General features: G+C 33.6%; 1 protein-coding gene across 1 annotated transcript in view; it reads left to right on the forward strand.

Annotated features, from left to right (window-relative positions):
- Positions 1-18992, forward strand: part of LOC123561462 (sushi, von Willebrand factor type A, EGF and pentraxin domain-containing protein 1-like) — a 29381-nt gene extending 10389 nt beyond the window's left edge. Inside the window, exons 7-23 of the mRNA XM_045353844.2 lie at positions 74-325; positions 656-865; positions 1290-1475; positions 2267-2527; positions 3195-3470; positions 3785-3946; positions 5436-5597; positions 7095-7334; positions 7497-7667; positions 7924-8121; positions 8443-8727; positions 8968-9189; positions 11584-11736; positions 13283-13339; positions 16755-16818; positions 18301-18329; positions 18842-18992. Coding sequence (XP_045209779.1) covers positions 74-325; positions 656-865; positions 1290-1475; positions 2267-2527; positions 3195-3470; positions 3785-3946; positions 5436-5597; positions 7095-7334; positions 7497-7667; positions 7924-8121; positions 8443-8727; positions 8968-9189; positions 11584-11736; positions 13283-13339; positions 16755-16818; positions 18301-18329; positions 18842-18849 — 2936 coding nt within the window. The 3' untranslated portion in view covers positions 18850-18992. The remainder of the gene's footprint in view (positions 1-73; positions 326-655; positions 866-1289; positions 1476-2266; positions 2528-3194; positions 3471-3784; positions 3947-5435; positions 5598-7094; positions 7335-7496; positions 7668-7923; positions 8122-8442; positions 8728-8967; positions 9190-11583; positions 11737-13282; positions 13340-16754; positions 16819-18300; positions 18330-18841) is intronic.
- The last annotated feature ends 6155 nt before the right edge of the window (positions 18993-25147 follow it).

Here is a 25147-nt window from a genome sequence, read left to right on the forward strand (position 1 = left end):
AAAAAAGTCTGTTGAAAAGCAGATGACCAAAGGCTTTGGTAACAGTTTGATTGTCATATTTTGGCTCATCTAGATTCAGAACCTCTGGCTGTCCACTGTATTTCGCCTCAAGTCTTCTACACAGGTCCACAACAAACATCGGTGGCAGTAATTTGGCAGCCCCCAACATCAGCTGCTATTGTAAACAACATGGTAGATATGTATCAAATTGAAGGCCCGACTCCAGGTGACATTCTAGATTCTGGACTATACACAGTGACCTATAAAATGTCCAGTAAGAAATCAAACGATTCTGCAGAGTGTAATGTGGATTTGCACATAAAAGGTATCTACATTCAAAGAATGCCTTGGGGAACTTATAAATTGATTACTCAATTTTGTTTTAAATATAAAAATCCCCAACTTCGAATAAACCCACATGACAACGACTTTCTAGTTTCATTTAATACCCGTACCCGTTCTGTACAGAAGAATAAAAACAGGCTGGTTATTCTTATCAGAAATGCAGAAATAGTAGAAAATCATCCTAATATACTGTTAAACTTTATATTTTTGACACAAAAGCCATGTTAAACCGTTACATATTTATAGGTATTTTTGACTGTTGGAGATTATTTTATACACTACGTATTTTATCAATACTCCCATTTTGCAGTTGTGACATGTGATGACCCGGCCCTAATATTCAATGACAGCTTCATGGTACACAATTGCTCATTACCGACAGTGATATTGGGAACAACCTGCTTGATCTCATGTCGAAACAATCTTCAGGTAGAAGGTAACTCCTCTGTAACTTGTGTTGACAATGGACTAAAGCAAGGTTTGTGGAACTGGGGACAAAGCGGAGAGCTATTTTGCAATGGTTTGTTTTAACAATGTACACCTTTTTTACTGTTTTGCATTAATGGATAAATACTTAAATACAAAAGACAGAACACATATTAGAAATCTCGGCAACCAAAGGTTTGGTTTGATAGAATTAACAGAATCTGGACATAAAAACATATAATAAAAAAATTAAAATTATCTCGGTAAATTAGATTTTTTGTCAATTTTGTGAAGCTGAAATCTGATAACGCAAGTCGGGATGTAAAAGAAGCTACATGTATTTTTTCAGAAAGCGCGCAGGACAATAAATTGAATGTTGTGACGGAAATGGTCTAAATAAATTATAAATGTTATATTAGGGTATAAATGTTGATGTTACAATAAAAGTCACAGTCAATCAATTATCTACGATAACAGATTTGCTGTTTCGAGCATGTAAACTTTCAAATAAATTTCAGAAACATTGCCAGCATGTCCTAGGAACCTTAATGGACCAGTAAACGGTAAATTGTTTTACAAAAACGATACATCACCAGAGGTAATAGTTCGTTGTGATAACGGATTTGATTTGCAGTACGAGTTTTCTGGAAATGTATCATGTGAAAATGGAGAATGGGTGTATGATCAAATACCGGAATGTACTGGTGATTATATTTTATTCTTAAAATAAGACACTCGTGGATATTTGTTACATATACACTTATTCAGTATTTAGTTGCAATTAAAGATGTCACAACTCTAATTTGTTCCCTCTTTATTTGTAAAGTCATTATGATATTTTAGAATTTTAGCATGCAACTTCAAATTCAGTTGTCCTAAACTTAATAACCCTTCGGACTGCAACGAAATATGAAGAGCTATTAAAGCGCGGGATCAATTCTATGGTGCAACTGGTTGCTGGACTCAGTAAATTAAATAATGTAGCCCGCTCGCTTAGCTTAGTAGGGAGAGCGCCGATCTACAGATCGCAGTGTCGCGAGTTCGATACGTTGGCGGGGCGTATGTTCTTCGTAATTATTTGATAAAAGACATTCTGTCTAGAATCGTTCGTCCTCTACCTCGGTTTGCACTGGTACAGAATCCAGGACCAAAGGTTAGGTAAACTGCACGCCGTTACATAACTGAAATACTGTGGCAAAACGGCGTTAAACCCAAAACAAACAAATAAGATAATGGAGTCCGTTCAATGCTTCTGTCTGACTGAATTCCGCTTGTTGTGGCGCTAATGACACAAAGGGTGTTAAATTTTCATTCTCTCTTTTGAACAGACTCCACCCAATCAATTTTTTTTAAATTTTGTTATTATCCTGTTATTATGGTAGATAAATCATACATTTATCGATTATAATACATATAAATCTTATGAAAGTATGTTAATCCTATGAATAAAGGTATATTCCTTCAAAAAAAAAACTTAATGTTTATATGATTTCAGTTGAAAAGCGACCTAACTATATCCTTGAAGCTGAGATATACTACTACGGACAAGGATGTTCAGAAAACGCATCGGAATATTACCAGGAATACAAAACTACATTCAATACTGAATTTGAAGAACTTATCACTGCCGAATGCACGGAGAATAAAACTTGCAAAATGAGCAATGTGAGCATCGAATGTGTTCCAACAACACATACACGGACCAGGAGAGAACAACCCGAAAATCGTCATTTAAATTTAATGGAGCTTCTGCTAGGTATCTTTATATTAACAATCGCTATTTTTTTTTAAAAGATACCACTGGCTGAAGACCAGAAAAATTACCATTGTAACAATAAGCACTTCGGTAACAAGTACTATACTTATTGAACACTAGATGATCTAACTTCCGTCGTTCACTAGTCACATTTTTCTCAATGTATCTTTCGCAGAGACATTCTGCATATTTTATGTTTTTGTTATCTTCTTTCTGGTTTGGTGCCAGATGAAGAGAGACGGTTTAAGATTAAATATAAAAGTAAGATGTGCTTTTTCAGTCAATTATTCAATCTGGGTCAGTCGATTTCCAATTCTCTTGGTTGTAGTAAAAGTATATCAAATAATCTCGAACATGTTACGATTTTAATACAACTTTCAAGTTATTAAGAATTTTACATTAGATTGTGTTAAATTAGACTGTAACACCAATTTTTGACAATGGATTACCTCAAATGGCAATGTGCAATTTTAATCATATAAATATAAGACCAAGAGTATACTGTAATTGTATGTATTGTTTATTGAGATTAATACATGAACATACACCTAACTTATGACTGTTGAGTTTGGTATGTCGCGCGTCATGCAAGCCGGTTATTTATTACAAAATATACTATATATGTATAGCATGTACACGAAAGGTTTCTTTAATTGTTTTGTTACAGATGCATTTCATAGTCGTTTCAAAAGAAGTGTTTCACATCGATTTAAAATCAGTTTTACCATCAAAGCTGAAGCTGTCACAAATATATCACATGATTCATTTGACGACAATGAAGACATGGTCAGACAAATATGGGAAAACAATCGTAAACGGATGGTCTCCAGTGTTCTAGGGATGTTAAAAGTAACAGGCGATTTCCAGGTGGATTCCTGGGATATCGTCAGCTATACTACCCCAACGTGCGAAAAGAATTACATCCTAACTGGATTGCAATGTAGTAAGATAACTAGCAAATAACAAGACCTTTAATTATCCTGTTACAAAAGAAGTATACAATCTGTAAATTTAAAGATTTCTGCTCTATGTAAGATTAAAGGTATTACAAATTTTAAGACAGGTCCGTCCCTTACTACTTTCCAAATATATTATAAAGTATGCTACAATTACAGATTTAGCTAATTTTAATTTATAGCTGGATCCTTAGAGGATTATTTCTGAATCATAGTTAGTTTAAGAAAATATAAGAAGCAAACGTCTTAGAATTGTGCGGAGGAATTTATTTCTGTCTTAGCGATTTGAACTTATTTGTAGAAACATGTTCTATTGGAAACGTTTTAAACTACACAATGAATAAATGTCAGAAGTGTCCAAGTGGGACATACAAAGACAAAGACGGAATAGCACATTGTATTACATGCCCCGAGGGAACTTCAACAAAGAATAAAGGAACAGTCTCTGTAAATTATTGTAAAGGTGAGAATGGTTGCTGGTGCACCTAAAAGTTAAAGACAAATATGTCCATCTTTCTTTGAAGTGGATAAGTTCTTGATAATACACTAACAGTAAAAGTAAAATGGCAATTAGTAAGCTAGTGAAATAAGTCTTGATTGATTTGATGTGCGAAACCCGTTTAAAACCACCAGCATGAAAGAACAAGATCTTTTGACAATACCCTAGTTAACCTGGGTAATTTGCACGTATTTTTCGATAAACGATTCTGTTGTCCAATTCTCAGCCAAAGTGAACGGATGTACACATGAAGTAACGATAGGCGTATTTGTCCGTTTGTTTATCAATTGCTCATAACTATAATAAAAAGGGACACTTTGTACCGCACGCGGTATGGAAGTCAGCAGTCAGGTGAGTATGAACAGTTGGGAGGATGGTTTGGTTTGGCTATTCAACTAAAGTTAAGTTACGACCCTTTTATGTTCTACATAGTGTATCCTTAGGACTTCCGTCACACTTTTATGCAATCTCTGCAAGCTAAGGTATGCTTTTGACAACACATTACATGACAATCGCACGACATTCAGCATTTTCCGGAAGTAAAGAAAATGAAAGTAAACAGGCTAAACTTGAAAACGAAAGTCGCATTTGCATTTGTCTGTAGTCAGGGGTCAAACGGGCACCTCCACTAAATGTATGCGCGTGGAAATTGTTTGTTTATGTGGAGTCTGTTGTCAGCATTTTCTTACGATTTGAAAATACCTGGGCTTTAACACGACATGTCCACTTTTTATCTACGAAAACAAATATTTGAACGCGGAATAAACGCAAATCCTACAGGGATCCGTAACGGAGCAAGGGTATGTGTCAATTCGTTCATAAGATCAATGTTAAAATGAAACGCAATACCAGAGGGTATAGAAAGAAAGTGCAGTGTACAGGAACAATAAATCTACTTTTCGAACGTTTTGAATACCACCTATACAAAATTAAATTGAAACTTCTTTTATCTTCCTCAACTTCACGAATATTATGAAGAATAGTTATGTGTATAGACCAAAACTTTTGCATACATTAGTTCTTCTTAACGCACTGTCTCATCTGGTCGTACGATTCGTTATTTGAACTTTTCAAACTTTGTCCTCATTTAGGGCATCATTTACATGGAACATTTGCTTCAGGGCTCTGTCATGGCTTTAAAATATTTAATACTGAAAGCACCTATCCAAAACGGGTTTATTTTTTATAAATATTACAAAAAGAACAACTTTGAAGATGTTTAGCAGACATAATTTTTTAAAACCGCTTGAAACAAGTGTATTGTATGAAGAGATAGTTCCACCTTCAGCGAAATTGTCTTGCATAATGTTTTGCTTACAATCTTTAAAGTTTTATTTTTTGTTATCAACTCGAATACATTCATAAACTTATATATGATTGAATACCAGACGAGTATAAAACAGTTTTTTGATGTGTTATTCCTAACTGTGCTTTGTCCTTATTTCATTAAAAGAGTACTGTCGTCCCGGTTCTGCTTCCACTGATGGCTTGGAGAGTTGCGCATTATGTCCACAAGGATATTACCAAGATGAATATGAACAAACTGAATGTAAAAAATGTCCAACAGGAACAACAACAATTCTAGCAAATACTTCAAGTATCAACGAATGCACAGGTATTGTTCCTTTTTTATTTGGTGTAAAGATCCATTTTTGAAAACATGTGTCAATATCGGATCCAAGAGGGTATCGCAGCCTGTGCCCCTGTCATCCCTTACATCCGGCGAGCATACATTTTTGATAGGCTAAATTTCAAAATTGACATACATGTATCAGTCATTTTAGATAAATCGATTGGTCTCGCTTCGCTCGCATAAATATGTCAGTACTATTTACAAGTTCTGAAGGACAGGCAAATTTAATACCTTTCAACTTGGTCAAATCGGTTTCACAAATTTAAGTAATGGTATAATGTTCATGTCCATACTATGTCAAATATACGTCAGATTACACCATTTGACGTATACTTACCGAAACAGGAAAAGGGGACATACACCCGGATCCCCGTATATACTGCGTTCCCCCTTAACGGAAATCCTAGATCCGCCACTACCTTTTCTAAAATTAGCGGGGCGAGGTCAAAATTAGTTGTAATATTTCACTTGCTGATATATTTATTTATTTCAAAATTATACAAATATATTACAACTCTTGTCATCTTAATTGAAAATTAAAAGCTTTAGTTATATTTATGTACCCCTATATGTTGAAAGCTATGTGCACATACTACATGTAAAAGCAATCTCTAGTTTACTTTCAATGTGAAAATGTTGTAAGTATTTGCAGAATGCATGTTTTGTAAATCTTTCACCACATTGACTATCTGAAGAAGTTTTAGTGAAGACTTTTACTGAGATTATTATGTTAGGAGATGCATATTTAAGACAGGTTTCTAGAGTTTAAGGTTTGCCGTATACAGAGTATCAAACTACTTTTGTCTAAAAGAGTTAACGTTCATGTTTAGTAAAAGGTGCATGACCACAGACTCAGTGGTGCAATATCTTCAACACATGCACATTTCATACTATTGCAAAGTGTTTTTTTTCAACTGAAGGTGATTGTAAAGCTGTCCAAATATTAAATGCTTCTTACTTTTAGAAACGATAACACTTTTATTTCGTTGCCCGTAGTACCTAAATAAGTATGTCAGACAAACAATTATAGCTTTATAAACTACTTTATTTTTAGAAAAATAAATCTGTGTAGTCTACAAAATACACTGTGAGCAGGCAAAGGATATGTTATAAAATGCAAAATATCTATTGTTAAACACTGAGATTTCTCTAAAAAGCCCCCTTTTCTTGCGCTGAATGGTTTGATAGAGCACTAGTATATACGTTAGGGAAGGTAAATAAACAGATGACACGGGCTGTAGTCTAAAAATGTATAATAAATGAACGTAGATTTATCTATTTATTGGAGTTATACAGTGCTTTCTTTGTTTATTTGTACATTTTGTATCTGATTAACGCATAATATAAACATAATTATATAAAGTGCTCTTTCGATTTCATATCTGCCATAGTAGCAAGTTATTATTTTATAAAAAATTGGATCTATCATGAAGTAAAATTATACAAAGTTGTATTGTATTGTAACTGTAATCATTACAGTTATGCAAACAGACAAGAAATGCACAACGTCGTCATGTAACGGTCACAGATGTCTCAACAAAGGAGGAAATGTTTCGTGTGTATGTTCCTATGGTTGGTCTGGTGAATCATGTGAACAACCGCCAGATATTTGTGCCGATAACATCTGTATGAATGGAGCCAAATGTATCAACAGAAATGACAGTTATGCCTGCGAATGCCGGGAAAATTATAAAGGAGTGATTTGTCAGGTTAAACCTGGTTGGTATTATTTGATATATGATATAAAGTGTCTCCCTATTATGCAGTTTGAATTATGCAGTTAAACACCGCTGTTATAAAATTACATAAAAAGTATTCCAATATTTGAAGAGAACATCATTTACCTAGGCATTATTAAACATTAACATTTAAATATTGCAGTTAGTGGAGGATGGACTGAATGGTCAGGTTGGTCTGAATGCTCTGCTACATGCGACCAAGGCATTAGGCAACGGTCACGTTTTTGCAACAATCCGTCACCTTCTGAATACGGAGATGATTGCCTCGGTCCAACTTATGAAACAAAAGTATGTGTCATGGATGAGTGCCTAGGTAAGACGATGTTTAAAGGAAATGCATGAATTTTTTGCATGCATATCTAAATCAGATAAATTCGTCATTGCTTCAGAATAAAAATTCTTGGTTAATACGATGTACCGAAATATCAATGCAGTGTTACTATATTAAAAAGATACTTTATAAAACTAGATCTCGCTACTGCTTTAAACATGAAAGTATAAAACATAGCATTGTATTCGTTACAACAATACAGACAAAAAAATTTGCAGCGTCAGTTTCTTTCTAACAGTATGTCCAAAGCTGAACGATAGAGGGAACTCATACTTTGAATGCACAGATAATCCAAAATTGGGATTAAAAACTTGCTCCGTCCGTTGTCAAGAAGGGTTCGTATCGATCCCCGGGTTTGAGGAGTTCCAGGAATTGACATGTGGATTGCAGACTGGTCTGTATTGGCTACCGGCAAATGTAACTGCTCCGTGTGCTGGTAGGTATAGTAAAGTAAAAGTTACTTACCTTATATAAACAAAAGGTTATTTCAGATGAAGCTTCAGAAGGTTTTTACAATGTTGTCAATAAATAACAGTCATAATTTAACTCGAAACTATTGCATTAATTACCATTAATATTTGACATTTCCAGATAGATTATTTTAGAAATTTAAATTTGAACAAGCGCAATTTGTCTTTAATTCTGCAAATAATTTAAAAACGTATTTATGCATGATTGGACTATACTGCATTGTTGTCCCGTTTTTATAGTTGATAATGTAACAAGTTGGTAATATTGTTAATTGACCTTTTCACAGAACGAACTTATCCCAGAAGCCTTCAGCTTGAATCAAGTATTGAATATGTCGACAAGATACCTGTGCAATATTATGACACGGTAAAAAACTATGTTCTTGGCGAATTATTGCACACAGACTGTTTTAAATCTACAACCTGCATAGTGGAAATATCATTACTAGAAGTTTCTCAGCCGGAAGCTACGGATGAAATATCAGACAGAACAATGCTCAAGCTGTATATGGAAAGATCTGTTTCACATGATGGAAATGTTCATAAACAGGAGGAGGAAAAAAATAAAACAGGTATCTCATCTCTGTTATTTGAATTGTAGTTTTTAATTCACAACTGTTTTAATTAATTGGGAACTACGGTTACTTTCTTGACTACTTTTATGTCGTTTATCCGCTGTACAAAACGATTTTATTTAATTATATTATCTCTTTAAGTATTTCAACACAAAAGGTACAACAAAACAGTGGGGATGTACATGTATTAAGCAAAGTTTGCCTGAAATTTTACATGAAAGTATGTTTTAATTGTAGGTCCAGCATTTGTTCATTTAGAGAATGCAGTTAGAGATATGGAAAGCACAGCTGCTTATCTGAAGAACAAAACCATTGACATCTTTGATGTTTATATAAACGAACCTGTCCGTAAAACTCTAAAGCGAAGCACTGATTCTTTTCACGCTGATAAAGGGTCGCTTGGGATAAAAGGGAAGGTCGTTTGTGAAACAGGCGATGTTGCAACGGGGGGCATTTGTAGTAAGTAGCTTGTTATTCTTATTTTACTCTAAACAGATCTTCTAAAAGATGAATTTTTGATATTCCGATACAAATACACAAAAGAATGAAACTGTTTAGTATGTGATCATATAAAAGGTTTCATATAAATGGCTCTAACAAATGTTTTTAACAATCCCCATTAGAACCATGTCAGAATATTTGTTTCTGTTATATACTGAACAGATCTTCTAACGTAACTCCTAGGTTTTCACCAATTTGTATTTAATGAATTTAACATACTTTTAGATATCTATATTGCAAATGTCGTACAGATATTCCAATAGGATAATTTTATCTTAAAAATAATCACAAAAGCACCTAAACGTATTGAATCTTTAAGCAAGAAATCTGTACATGAACACAAAAAATAAGAAACATACCACCATTACACATTAAAGCTGAAATACTTCTTCAGCATATTTTGTGAAAAGTATCCTTTTAAAACATAAAAGTTTGCTGTGTTTTGGGATGAGTTACTCAGTTTCGAAATATTTTGGTGAAAGTCAAGTTGCAGGCGTTCAACATATCTATTTCGCATGTCATTTTGAAAAATGCAGCATTGAACAAAATGTGGTAGCAGTTTCATTGATTGGCCATCCCAAACCCCATAAACACCTGATACAACACTGAAACAAAACTGCCATTCTTAGGCATTTCTAAATATCAACGCCCTACAAGACCCCTGATACAACCCTGAAAAAAGCTTTAAATTACATAAAAAGGTATGCAATTCCACAGTTTACCTGATTCAAATCCAAGGAATGACTATTCCAGCAAAATGTTCCTCTTTCACGTTTTTTTCAAGTTGTTGGAAGCCACCGTGGCTTGCGTTGTAAACGCTAGCTGATTAGACGAACGTAGTAGACTCAAAGATGGCTCCAACAACTCAAAATAACTTATAATAGTCAATTATTGCATTTAAATGTGGTAAACTGTTGTATTGCAGATCTTTTTATCTACCTTTTGCTAAGTGAAAGATAGGCGTAGCGATATGCGGTCTGAATGCCTCTGACTCGCCGAAAAGACGAGATCCTATGTTCCATATTGTTTAGCAAATGGAAATATAGCAGGTTTTATACCTTCTAATGTAGTTGAGATTTTTTCAGGGTTGTATAAGGAGTTTTGTAGAGCGGGGATATTAAGGAACTTCTGAGAATGTCAGACTTTTTTCATGGTTGAATCAGGGTTAGGGTTAGATCAATGGTACTTCCACCTGTGGCTTTAAACAGATGTTTAAAATAACTCAAAGCGAGTTACTTCGATAAATTTAATTTATATACCAGTTTTCATCCGGCTTTTGAAATAAGAGTTGAGGTATTATATTGCATAATTATTCTGATTTTGTTGTATTTTTGACATTTTATTAGCAAATGATTTTTCTAGATGTGTGTAATATTTTTCTTAAAGTGTCAAATAGGTTATTAACAATATCTTTGCAAAAATAAGTGTTTTGCTAAAAGAGTTTTTACAATTGACTCTTACTCTTAGCTAACTGACTGTTTGACAGTAAATTTAGTACATTTTCAAACTACTTGTCACTAGTAAAGCAAGGGATCAGTTGCCAAACGCATAACGTCGCTAACTTCGAAACATTGCTCCTTAAGTCACTCAATTTTTCAACTTTTAAAAGCCGTCAAGATGCGTATCGTAAGATTAGTGATTCTATCTGGGCATCGGTCCGTGTCTTTAATACTTTTAATGCTAAGTCCTCTGCACAGTTCAAAGATAAATTGTGTTGGTATGACATTAAACCTACGAATAAAAATTAAAGATTATTGAGTCTAGGATTCACTTAGACACTTCATAGAACATTCAGAATCATAACTTGAATAGACATAGCGACCGTGCTTTTTCCTATCTCTGTGTAATAAATAGAAATAAAGTTTAATTCATCACACAGTTTCTCGATAAGTAAGAATCATAATATACAATTTACCATATCGTATAATTTTGTATATAATTTTTTATACCTTCTTTATAACAAACGCTTTATAAACAATTACGTTTTCATAACGACTGACATTACATGTAGTAAGTTAGTGAAATGCTATTATAAGTGGATGGTTTACTTTATGTCTGTGTCTACATGTATGTACTTTTATAAAGCTATGAAAACATTAAAAAAAAACATTTAAATACTAACAAGCTGAATGTTAATAGGGCAGTGAGCAAACATTTCAATAGTAATGATTGTCACCATGCCGCATTACAAGAAAGATAAGGCACAGCCGCCATTTTATTTTGAGTCATAAACTCTTTCATGAGCAACACGCCTGCTAATCATAATACTGTTAACTACCATTTTATCAGACTGACTGATTTTGATAGGCAAGCTGATACAAATCATTATGACTATGCTTCATCATCTTCTAGTCAGATGTCCCGCCGGAACGTATATGGTTAATGAAAGCTGTCATTTTTGCATCAAAGGAACTTTTCAGCCCGAGGCCGGACAGTCCACATGCATTCTCTGTCCACCAGGTCTTACTACAAGAACTGTCGGTGCATATAGTAAAGTCTATTGTGGTAGGTTACATATTGAATCATTTTAACAATTAATAGAATGTTACTTGCATTTTGACCCCCTTATATTAATGCCATGATTTGTTTTCTTAACAATACATGGTAAATGTGATTTTCGGATTTAAAATTTGCTATCACGATACTTTACTCATGATTAAAGTGGGGTTTCAGCTGTTTCCCTAATATACTTAACATAATTGAAAAATATCGTAAAGAAGCGCCGTGGTGTCAGCAAAGAGATCACAGGGATCCGTCACGTGCTATGATAAGAGGGGAAAGATTTTATGATGGAGAGAATTTTTTGGTTTTAAATAGTGTTTTAGATGAAATGCAATAACATATATGTAAACAAAATCACCCATAAAAACATAAATATAGACAAGGGAGGTAACATGGTCAATCTCAGTCTTTTCTACTGCGTTCTTGTACCCCATGCTATCGCGTCACATTTTGGGTAATATCCGACTGAACCCCACTACGACTACACGAGCAAAGGTTCACTCTAACAGAAAATGTATACTTTTCCAACCTTAATATGCTCCACTAAGTCATAATTTATAATTTTATATATGCCGACACATCCGTGTTTACATCAGGTACACACTTGCGTAAAATATCTACACGGTCAAGTCCAGACGTAAACTGCAATAGATAGCGGTAGAAAGTGGTGAAACGAGTTATGGTTCTAAAGAATGATAACAAACACACTAGCTGCAAACATTTACACACCTCGGAAAGCTCTATCGGTGAAGAATTCGTGTAATTTTATCATTTTATCATTACTAACAAACATTTCTTCTTTTCCTGCCATGACACAAGAAAAGGTAACATGATCATATTTTGTATCAGTCGTCCAGTCAGAACACAGGTTTCATGAACTGTGTTTGACGATTGTCACGTGATATCAACATGTCGAGAAAAACAGGAAAAAAGAACGAGAAAGACGAAATGTACGAGTTTTATTTCGATAGAGCTTTCCGAGGTATGTAAATGTTTGCATCTCTATATCAGTATGAGAAACAAAATTTCCTAAAGGACACTTTTCCTATAGGAACGCATATCCATGGGAATACTAAATAATCTTTCGTATAAACAAATAAACCAGCATGATTGTACGATAAAAGTTCTTTTAAAGCCAACTATAATGTTTCCTGATAGATAAAAATGTGGGAAAACACATTTGAAATTCGTCCAAAATATTCTCCTTGGGAAACACTGTTCCTATGGAAAAGGTATTGTCCCATGGGAAATGACCTTTTTCTATCCATGTAGGAAATCGGTATTTTTTGATGGGAAACATAATATTTGAATAGCAGTATCTACCAACCTAACAATACTAGAATATTCCTAAATTCATAGTCTTTTGAGAGGTTAGTAATACTAAATTCAATATGAAAAGACACTAATATGTACATTTTGTAGTATAAGAATGTCTTATTGCATAAAGATTCATCTTATTTGCCAATACAACATCTATAGTTTTTACAAAGATACATGTCTTCTTACAATTTGAACACCATTTTGTTATATTTTATCCTATACTTTATAGAGGAAGAGGTCGCTGTAATACAAGTTATCGCAGACTCTGAGGACAGCACCTTGACAGGTTATTAATGTTTATAAAATCATATTGATTTAATTAATATGATATGATTTTATGTATCTTATTATGAAGGTAATATATTATTTCTACAATTCTAATAACTCATATAGATCAAGGTTGGCAACTTCATGATATTAATTAGACTTGCGATCGTTTTTCCGGACGAGTCGATATTTACCCCAACACCGTGCCAATTTGGTTGTTTCTAATCGATGTAGCTCATTGCAGAGTTGGAGCGGTCTTCTGCACATGCCCGGAAGTTATTATCTAATGTCGCCTACGGCAAAAATGCGCAAATTATTGCATGTTCGCACGCATTTAGTGTATAATATGTATGATATACTGACTAGAGGTTAATATCAGCTAGTTATTTTGTATAACCATGGTTACAAAATATATACATTTAAAGTACTTTTAGTTCTAATTGCTTCAATCCGGCATAAACCCTAGTCTGAATTTATACCGGCGCTACAACTCTGTATTGAGTCACAGCCGTTTCTTATCCCGTACCGTACCGTACATCCGTATTCGTAAACTATAGGTTTTGTTCGGAGAAAGGCGGAAACTTACATCGTTCTATGACATCAAAATACTCCAGGAACACGTTAAAATCCGCGTATTAAGAAATCTGCCGTTTGATAATTTGATATATATATTTGAGTCATCTGCTCAAACACTGCATTTGTCGAGAAGCCTTTAACATGTACTCTTTAAACTTAGTGGGTTCATTGGTTAAATGGAGTGGATAACACCTATTGCTTTTAAGATCAATTTGTTAAAGTAAAGGATACGGCAGCCGAAATGATGAAATGATTTCTTCCTATAGAAATCTAGAAAAAAAGTTTCTACAATCAAACTTTCATCTAGTTTATTCCAAATGTTCCTAGAGTGAGCGACCTTGGACCATTTGATCCTCTTGTTAAATATCTCTGCCTTAAGCTATGGACAAATGCAGAATACTGTCAAGAGTTTGGCTGAATATATACCCTTGTTTGAAATAAAAATTGATTACGTATTTCGTATCAACCTGCGTTGTATCAAAGCCCGCCACACCCCACCTCGTTATTATTTGATTTAAGCGGAATCTAATACGGTGACCTATCAATTTTCTTCTTGTTTAAGATTAGGTAGACATAATCAAAGGTATGTGCAGAGTTTGAATTATTTTTTTATGTGAAACTCGATAAAATAGCAGAAGCACCAACTTAAAATTGACAAAAGTATGCAAAAATAGCCACTGGGTCTGCTGAACAAGTATTCCTTTCTTTACAAAATCTTTTTCTTTTGATTTCTCTGAGCATGCTTCAAATAGATATATTGTTTTTTTTTTGTTATAAAAATGCTTAGATATCAAATTTATGCTGGTTATTGTACTTCACTGAAATTTATTTTAGGAGTATAGAAATTAAGAAAATTTTGAAAAATGTTAAAAATAGCATCATATCTAGGGCCAAATAAAATTGAAACAAAGCTGGTGACCTAGTATTTTTATTTCATTTTTCAAAATAACATCATAACATGATCTTTTAATACAGAATTTTTCATCAAAACCTATTATTTGGGAAAATATTACGAAACTGCAGCGAGCGTCTTTAATGACAAATACTTGTATCATGTAAAACTTAAGGGACAAATATCAATATCATGGTAAAGGTGATTTACAAATACTAGTGTTATGATAAAGATTATTGACAAAACCTTGTATCGAAATATAAGATTGGTGACGGTTTTGATCAGATTCTTTTGGTAGGTTTTAACAGTTTTCTACACCAAACGTTTTACAAATTTATTTTTTGCCTAATTAATTTCTGGCTGGTAAAAGATTTATAGAATCATATAGAAATATATTTAGACAAGAAGTTCATTTTACCTCTCCTCGAGACATTTTATTTACCTATATCTTTGGCATTGACAGCCATTATTTACTAAACACTGTTATAGATTCTGTGGATCAAACATGCACAATATCACTGTGCATTGTTTGTCAATGAAGTATTTAATACATAGTGACTAATTAGAAATAGCAAACTACTTTAAATTCCAAAATAGACAGTAGGTATGACAAGATGCCATTACAAATGAACAAATTCAGATTGTTATAATAAATATCAAGTGGAATAGTAATAAAATTAATTCTATTATACCCTCTCTTCTGTTATTGTCAGTGATTTAAAACTCATGACTAGTATTAAGCTAACTGTATGAATATTAGTAAGTTTATACTTGTTTTGCAATCTCGTGACTTTATAATTCCTGATTTAATGAGTAATTATCGGTTTTTGTTTGTAAGTCCCAGTATCTTTCTCGTATGGTGCTTAAGTAGACATTCATCAGGTAAATACTAACAAGCTGAATGTTAATAAGGCAGTGAGGAGTGATCAAGCAAAAAGTGCAGACGAGATTAGTTTAGAATGTGGTTCTATAAATTTTCATACCGGCACACCAACATTCGAAAATGAAAAAAGTTGCCAGAGGGGCTACTAATTCTGTCGAAGTGCATTGCATCCGTTATAGAGCGCCAATTTTGAAGAAGCCATGTGAAACTTCCCTACAACAGCTATTACTACTACTATTGCTACTACTATTTTAAAGCGCAAGGAACAAGATGGCGATAGGGATGTTGTATTGTGTCACGTGAAAATTGTGAATAATACTTCATTTGCCAGTACAATTGATATCATAGCCTTCATCCAAAATACTTTTATTCATTTTTAACATTACTTTTTTATTTTGACATATCAAATAAATGGTATTATTTTACTACGCCGTCATGTAATTACCTTTAACTTCGTAACTAAGTCATGAACATGTCGACAACGAAATTGTGCGGTACCTAATTATTAGCGCGTATAAATAGATTATTTCACTAAATCAACTAACAGCTGTTGTTATTTATATACTTGAATTTCCCCAATATTGACATAGCATAAAAGGAATTACTTTGAAGAAGGAGAGGCTATCATAAACATATGATTGATGACTTCAAACTAATGTTATACTTCTCAGTCCGCAGACATTTTACTCGCGTTATTCCAATATACGCCGCATAACATGATTAGTTTTGTTAATATTCCTCTTATCTTACTCATACGATATAACTCCTAAAATATGGAAATGGCTTTACTTAAATTTTACACAATGACAGAGGACATAGAACTCGATAGAATAATATACAGAATTAAGTACACGGAGGAAGATGGTCATATGGTGATATAGGTGCTCTTAATCATCCAATATAGTTGCTTAAGATCATCCACTGTGACAGATAACCATTAATAGAGTTAATATTTGACATGACCTTTACTATTCGGTAAAATAACACTATATTCATGTATTGATAAAACATTCAAGTTGACCACGGATGAATTTTGAGTTTAGAATGCAAATTTTATCATAAAATATCATTTGCTCGTTTCAGTGTATGGAACAATTATTGGTATAGTGACAGGAATACTGGGAATAATTGTATCTATTATAACAGCGTACGTATACATGTTTCAATTTTCGATGTCTTTTGATACAAAATAATTGCATTAATAGCTTTCAATTTCAATTGTTTGTCTTTTCATAAATAACGGAAATTTATATATCAATTCGATCGCAACAACTAGCATGTATGAAACGTGTATTTTACGGCGAAGGAGCATCGTATGTGCGATCGTCTTCGCCAACATAGTGAAATGAAAGTCAAACACCAGTAAATAGTTATCCCTATTCATCCTTATATAAACTGATATTTTAGAGAGCTACCCAAAATAGATAGTTTCATTTCAGAGAACAGATCCTTACCTTATGTCAAAGAGTTATGATAAAACTGATATTAAATGAGAAACAAAGTAGGCGTCATTTAACTCCTAAGACAGATTTCTCTTGTCGCATTTGTTTATCTAAATCACATAAAAATAATACCGCTGTGACTTGGAAATACTACTCATACTTCAACTGAGTTTCACTTCACCAATACAACATCCTGTCCTCACCCATTTTCTCTACCAAAAGGTCAAAACTACAATCAAAATGAAATTCATACCGACACCAGTTTAAATTTATACCTCTGTGGCCATGCCAAGAGAAAAATTAGATTTCAAAAACCTGTCCGCCATTCCTTTACAGTAGTTAGGCCTGAAGAGACAGCGCATGCGATTTCATGTCATAACATTTACAGAATTCTAAGGCTAGTCCATTACAGTTAGAGCGCTGACGTATCCTTTTAGATTTTGCAAAAGCTAAAACAGAATCCAACTTACAAAAAATCAGTATTAATTTTTTTGCAAAAAACGTGTCATAAATTACAGTTTTATCAAATTCTATCAGAGTGTTATTTCCTTAATGGTATAAAGACACACAATCCAAGTATAAATGTAACTGAATTTCATTAGGAACTGGTATCTTCTGATATGACCTATTCTGCTTTTTTTGTGCATGTATATAGCAAGACTTGCATCTGAAGTTCGACTGTTGAGCTTTTGTTTCATAATATTAATCATGGGTCACATTTCTGAAATGAGAAGTCATCTCTGAGTATTCTTTCTCAAATTCTTAAAATCCGTTTTGTAAACATACCATTACAATATGTTGTTTTCAATTTGTACTTTGCCTGTCGTAGAAGCAATGAAGTCATTTTGTAATGATTTGTACAATTTGAGTCTACCTGATTTAAGTAATTATTTCCTTGTGAATTATTTATCATTCTTAATGCTTTCAATTTTATTAATGAATACTTCAACAGAACAAAGATTGGTAAAAGATATTTCCTTATATTAAATCAATTTGCAAAATGTCAGTCTCCATACAGTAAACTTTGTTTCATGCCTCTATGTTATACTGACTGATTTCAAGGAAGTTGCGTGCGTGAATTTGTGTGAGTGTGGCAGAAAACAATTATACTCATTTTAAACAAAGCTTATGTTCTGTTAGAGAGATTCACCTTAAAGTTTCATATTATTATGTTGTTTTTATTTTAGGTTGAAGTGCTGGGAAAAACATACGAGCGGTAAGGCCAAAATTATATACCATACACTATTTTACTATGTAATGCAGTTGAAATTTATCCCCTTATACAATCGATATTTCAACGCTTTCAAATTTAGTTAATGTCGTACAATTAAAGGAAGTACCAATAACTACTAGGTTATGGACCTGTAATGACATTCGGCTATTCTTAATGGTATTTCGGCATTTTCTGGCTACACATGTAATTCACACGAACAACCAGTCACAGAATGCCGAATTCACATACAGAAAATACATAATGACATAGGAATTGCTGAATGTTATTACGGGTACAAAACACTAAAGACCACTTTTTGGATGGTCTTTTACTCACATATTTACATATTTCAGAATATTCGCATTGAAAATTAAATACTGAAGTCTTTATAGGTCTTTGTAACAAGGTCGTATTCCAGAGGTAGTATTCAGTACATATTTCACTGTTAAATGACAAAATACTTTGTAGTTTGTATCGTGCAAAATAACTCAATGTACTGAATTGATTTCTTTCAGATCAATGAGAGGAAATGAAGCATTCTTCATAGTTATTCTTAAATACAATTTACTTATCAGTTTGGCAGATTGTTTTTCATAATTGTGATGTGAAGCCAGACACTAAACGAAACTTGATATACTGCAAATAGTTTAACAAATATAATGAAATATCCAGATTACCTCACTTGTCAATGTTATTATCTATTCATTCCTTTAATATATAAATGTATATCGGCAAACATTTTGCTCAAGGATGTATATACGAAGCATACGTCTGTTTACTATGAGCTTTGGGCTTATAACTATAACCTGCAAATCGAGAATTATGAGCTTTATTGGAAACACTTTGTCCTGCCCGTCTGTCAACCCGTCTGTCCGTCCTAAATTATTGAAATCCAAAGTAGCAACGAAGATATTTTAGATCAGTACTATATTTGTCATTTAAATAACTTCTACCGAAATCGAGGACATTAATACCCGTACATTTGAAAAAAAAAATCAAGGTATTTTGCCACCTTCATAAATGTTGATGAAATACATTTTTGACATTTGTCATAGGTTTAGACAATTTTTTCGCGAATGTCATAAGGAATACCTACTATCTTATATTTTGACTCCGTTTCTAAAAACTTAACCAAATATGACAGAAGTATTTCTAACTTTCCAATCCAAAGCTCTTATATGCTGGGAAAACAGTTGTTTCACATATAGAGTCAGACATGTGAATCATTTTTCTTGCCTGTCTCGTTTAAAATAGATCACGTAGAAAGTTAGATTTGGCTATTTCCTGTCATTGTTTAAAGCTTGAAAATGACCACTTTGGTGGCGCAGAAAAAAAGAAAGACGTCATTAAGAGTTCGACAATGTTTCTCATGGCCTTTTATAAAGAGACAATTCCTGAGTTTCAAAAGCGTTATATATATAATATTAAATATATTGCCTCACATATATTAACACACTATATGCTTGATATCCCAACAGATAGGTACTCCAAAAAGACGAAACGTTATACGATGTCTAATATAACTGATTTAAAACAATTAGAACGCTGTTATTACATTGTGGGAATACGTTTAGCCGGGCGACTAATAGGCAATGTCAAACATAAGTTTTCATGTCAGTCACATATGCTCAAATTAGGTGTTGTCAATTAACACGGTGAAATGTAGCTTATATGGAGGTCTAATTTGGCATTGTATTTAGGGCTGCGGACTCGCTGTTACAAAAATAGGAAAACAGCTTCTCATCATCAATTAATAAGGCGTTTATATTGGTCATAATATATTTTGAAAGAAATATTTTTAAAGGAACATATTCTCCTTCATTATGGCGTGTGTTCAACAGGAAAGTAATGCAATGTTTTGACATCAATCGTATGATGGAAATAGAGCCATACTACGTCAGCGCGATGATAATGATATGTTCCACAATGGAGATGATGCGAAGGAACGGAGTTGTCATCATGTTGTTGTATATGCAAACAATTACTACAATCATTGTGCGTTCGCTGCATCGCATCTTCTGCGCATGATTTGTATAAAAATGAAATACAGTCGAATACCGTTACCTCGATATTCAAGGGACTGTAAAATTTGCATCGACGTATCCGAAGTTCAACGTAACGATATCGACTATCTGGGACTACTTTGTACTTGACAATGTGTCGGACGTCTTTATTGTCATTATATCCAATGCTTTTTTCAGAGGGTTTGAAAGGGGAAAGAAATAATATAAAACGTAAATACGATTTTAATTTTATTGACAAATAAATCATCTTAATTAAATACATACATGCAACTTTTTAATTTTTCAAAATGTACATTTAAACATGAGCATTTTTATTCCTTCCCGAAACAAGTCTGAATGCAGCGGTAATATTCCTAGTTGAGTAGTTATTTTGACTGTGCTCCGATAACAAAAATTTGCCAGTTAAATACGCATATTGTTACTCAGTCCTAAATGGCAGCTTTTTACTCCGTCAAACAGAAAATATTTCATCCAAATTAATTATTATATTGGCAAACAGCTTTCCTGCTCGCACGCTGTTTTATAAGACTAATTATTGGAAATAAAATGCAAACTTCCTGACATTTAAATTTGGATTAAAGATGAAATAACAAACAAAACAAACAGAATTAATCCATCACCGGACAACAATCGGTTGATTTTCACACCTTACAAATACATGGATATTTTTTGACATGCTGTGATATCGAAGAAACCAGGTGTAAGACAGTACAGGTAAGTTGACGGGACTGAAAAATCTCATCGAGCTAAACAAAATATTGAGCTAATTATATCGAGGTAATGATAAATAATTACATTAAGATAGATAGGGAGAAATCGGGACCGACTTAAACACATCGTGCTAACCGGAGTATCGAGCTAACCGATATCGAGGTAACGATATTCAACTGTATTAAATTTGTCATTTCAGGAAAAGGGGAAATAAATAAGTCGAGTGGACATTCAGATACCCAAGGTAGGCACGCATCTGTGTTTCCATTAAACTGTCCGTTGGTGTGTTTTCAAAACTATGCCCGGTCTAAAACATTTTTATATGGTTGGATTTAAAAATATACAGGCATATCTACCTACCATACGAAGACAATAGTCAGTTTAATATTCAGTCTATTACTTTTATGTGCTCAGATCGATAAATGAAACCATACAGAGAACATATCTCAAAGTCTAGGTCAGATTTAGAGACAAATATTATCAAGTCCGTTTGTCGAGTAAGCTTTGTCAAAACAAGAAATCGACAAAGTTACTGATGTTTTTTTATAAGGTGACAATTCCTTAGTTTCGAAAGTGTTATATAGGCTCACACTTATCTACACACCTTACGCTTGATATCCCAACAAGTAAGTACTCCCAACTGACGAACCGTAATGTTGTGTCTAACACAACGGATGTAAAACATTTGAAAACACTTTTTATCACATCAAGGAAATGCGTTTAGCCAGGTGGCTGATGGGCTTTTGGGCGGCGTCAGCCATAGGATTTCATGTCATTTACAAATGGTCAATTCAACTGTTATAAATCAACACGGTGTAATGTAGCTTATACGGAGGTCTAATTTGGCACTGTATTTAGGGCTGCTGACTCGCTGTTACCAAAAATAGGATATACACCTAATTTTTAAATAATAAAGCGTTCAACAAGATGTTTTATATTGGTCGCAACGATACTTTTAAAGGAAAATACTGTCTTTAATCAAGGCGCAATGTAACAATTCAACATCCATTATATGATGGTGACATAGACAGCACGATGATGATTTGTTACACAGTTGAGAATGTAGGCAAAGGCATGACACCATCATCTTGTTGTAGATGCAAACAATTACTACAGTAATTGTGCCATCGTTATATCCATCTTCTTGGTATATGTTAATTTGTATAAAAAAGAAATATCAAACTTAATCTTCAGGAGTTGATACGGCAGATAAAAGTCAAGAAGAGAGTAGAAAAACAACGAATATGCCTACACATTTTTCCGAACCATTGGAAAATCTATCATCAGCTCATGCTCGACAAGTGTGTTTTTCCCCGCTAGATACGAAGGAATTAGCAGGAATATTTGATTAAACACAAATTTAATTATACAAGAATGAAACCATATCTTGAAAAAGCTTGGAAAGAGCCATTGTTGTAGTGCATGAAAAATTAAAGACGTTATTAAGATTTCAACTCATCAAATGATATAAATATGTGCGGATCCGTACCTCTAGACAAGCCGGTTACCTACTTAGCTCAATAGGTGCAGCCTTTGTCTACGGATCGATCGCGAGATTGTTAGTTCGATCTCCAGGAAGGGTGAATGTTCTCAGTGACTACTTGATAAAAGAAATTGTGTCTCATTATTTCTCCATTTCTTATTTTTATAAAAATCTAGACAAGCCGGGGTTTTCTAGAGGTACAGACCTCATTTTCCTAGAGATTTTAGGTTATTTACATATTAAATTCTGTTGAAAATGAAATAACAAAACAGACTTAACCAGTGTTCACTTAAAACGTTGATTTAAAACTTGGATCCAACTTTCATCCGATTGTTGACCTTCTCTTTTAAAACCTAAAGAACATAGGTCCAGCGAATACACTGTTCCATACTAATTGTAAACTGTTGATAACAGGTTATTGAGAGCATCTAACCCTTAATTGAATTATACTTAAAATTCAGCCAAACAATTGACATAATCATATGCACATATTTATTTTGTTCTTAACCAAGATAAAATTATAATGGACATGAAAGTGATTGTTTAATAATCCATTAATCGACGTCCCTTGTAGCTCGTAACGGCTACCTGTGGGGGAAACATAATTACCCTAAGGGTTAATTATCATTAAGAATAGATTTTTTCCAACATATTTAACATTACTTTATTTAATCTTTAAATCGTTTTAGCCAGTTCGAGTCCTCGTGATTTATTTGGTGTTCCTCGGTTATTTACGTTTCGAAAGATCGGGTGAACGTTGTTATCTGAAAACCATTAAGATCCCAGTTTAAGGTGAATACTGATGAGTGATGAAGTCTTATTTCTTATTTCAGTTTCAACAAAATTTGAAATGTAAATGACTCTTGATCTCTAGAAAAAGGAGCCCCTAGAAAAAACGTAACATGTTTGTGTACAGGTACGGATCCGTCCGTACCTCTAGAATCAGATTCTAGAGGTACGGATCTGTACCCCTAGATACTTCCTTTCCGTTTTGATATAAACAGAGATAATGCATATATGTAGGTAGCGTATGTAGTGTTAGTCCGACCATCCGTGTGCGTACAAATATTTGTTTTTCAATCTGTTTGTCCGTTGTAGTGCTTTTTATATAATGCTGACCGTAGAACGTTCTCATGCATGGTTGGATTTTAAAGTAACTAGGCACATCTACCCACTATACGAAGACAATAGTCAGTTTATTTGGTCTATTCCTTTTATATGCTCAGATCGATAAATATTACCATAATTAGAAAATGTGTTCAGATTAATGGCACACTTAGAAGGCACATAATATCAGGTACGTTTCTCGAGTAAACTTAGTCAAGAAGAAATCGACGGTGTTTTTGATGGTCATTTACACATGTAACGAGACAATTTTTGAGTTCCGAAAGCTTTACATTGGCTAATATCGAGGGGTTAGTGCCAGAAGTTGCTATGTACCATATTTAACGTTTTTCACTTTTTTTGCATTTTCTGGTATAGTTTTTCAAGATGTACATTTTGCACCAGTCTGCGTCGTTAAAGCATAATTCTTTCAAAAGTTATTCAATCAGGATCAAACCAGTCATGTTAGAATCTATATTAATGAGTTATACCAAAAACAGCTTTCATTACATAACATGTTAACAATGTAAGTTCATCTTATTTGAAATGAACCAAAACAATCTATACACAAATAGCTCACGTTTTAGCAGAGCAGTTTTCTACATATAATGCATTAACCCAACTGAGCCAGAAAAGGTCATACAAAGATAGGACCTAAATCTTACTGATGTTATACAGTAGTGCTACAGCCATATATCGCTATGTCATGATAGAAGATTCTGGTTGAAGGCCCGGTAGTAAGATTGTATGTCATTTCCATATCTAGAAGCAGACATTCCACGATAGGTTTATTAGGCAGTGTCAACTTTCACTGTTATTACAAGAATTAGGTGACAAAAACCGACTATCAAATTTAGAGTTTGTGGCAGATATTGTATTTTGCGCTGGAATGTTGAAGATTTATCCTGTCTAATTTTTTAAAAAAAAAAGAGTGGAAGCTATTAAAGGTAAAGTAGATTTACTACTGTCAGCAAATGATCTTGTAAGAGAAAAAAATCAAACGGTAACGGCTTTTTCTAAGCTGGTGGGAAACAAACTGGCAAAAATCCCTCACATTTACGACACTCTTAAAGAAAGTGTGGAAGAGTAAATTGCCGTTGTGTTAAACTGTCATGATGATGAAGAAATAGTTGTTGCTTGATTACTTGTCAGTGGCAGACCTTATCCCATTAGTACTAGCTAATTACTCAAAGCGCAATTTTATATTCTACACAAATGTTGAAGAGCCAGTCATCACAATCATCACAATGAAACCAACCAAAAATGATCCACTTGCCATTGCAGGTAAAATAAGTGTAAAATCTATACATCGCCGTTATAAGATCAACATTCTAACTAACAGAAACAACAAATATACAGCTACCAACAATGATAATCAACATCATTGAAAAGAGCTACATCAAGAAAAAAGCAATTATAATGCCTGAGGAGTTCCATACTAGAAAAAGAAAAGCAATACCAGAAACATAGAATAAATATGTAAAAAAAGTTACAGGCTG

Source organism: Mercenaria mercenaria, chromosome 15 (assembly GCF_021730395.1).
Source record: "Mercenaria mercenaria strain notata chromosome 15, MADL_Memer_1, whole genome shotgun sequence".
In the NCBI taxonomy this organism is placed as follows: Eukaryota; Metazoa; Mollusca; class Bivalvia; order Venerida; family Veneridae; genus Mercenaria; species Mercenaria mercenaria.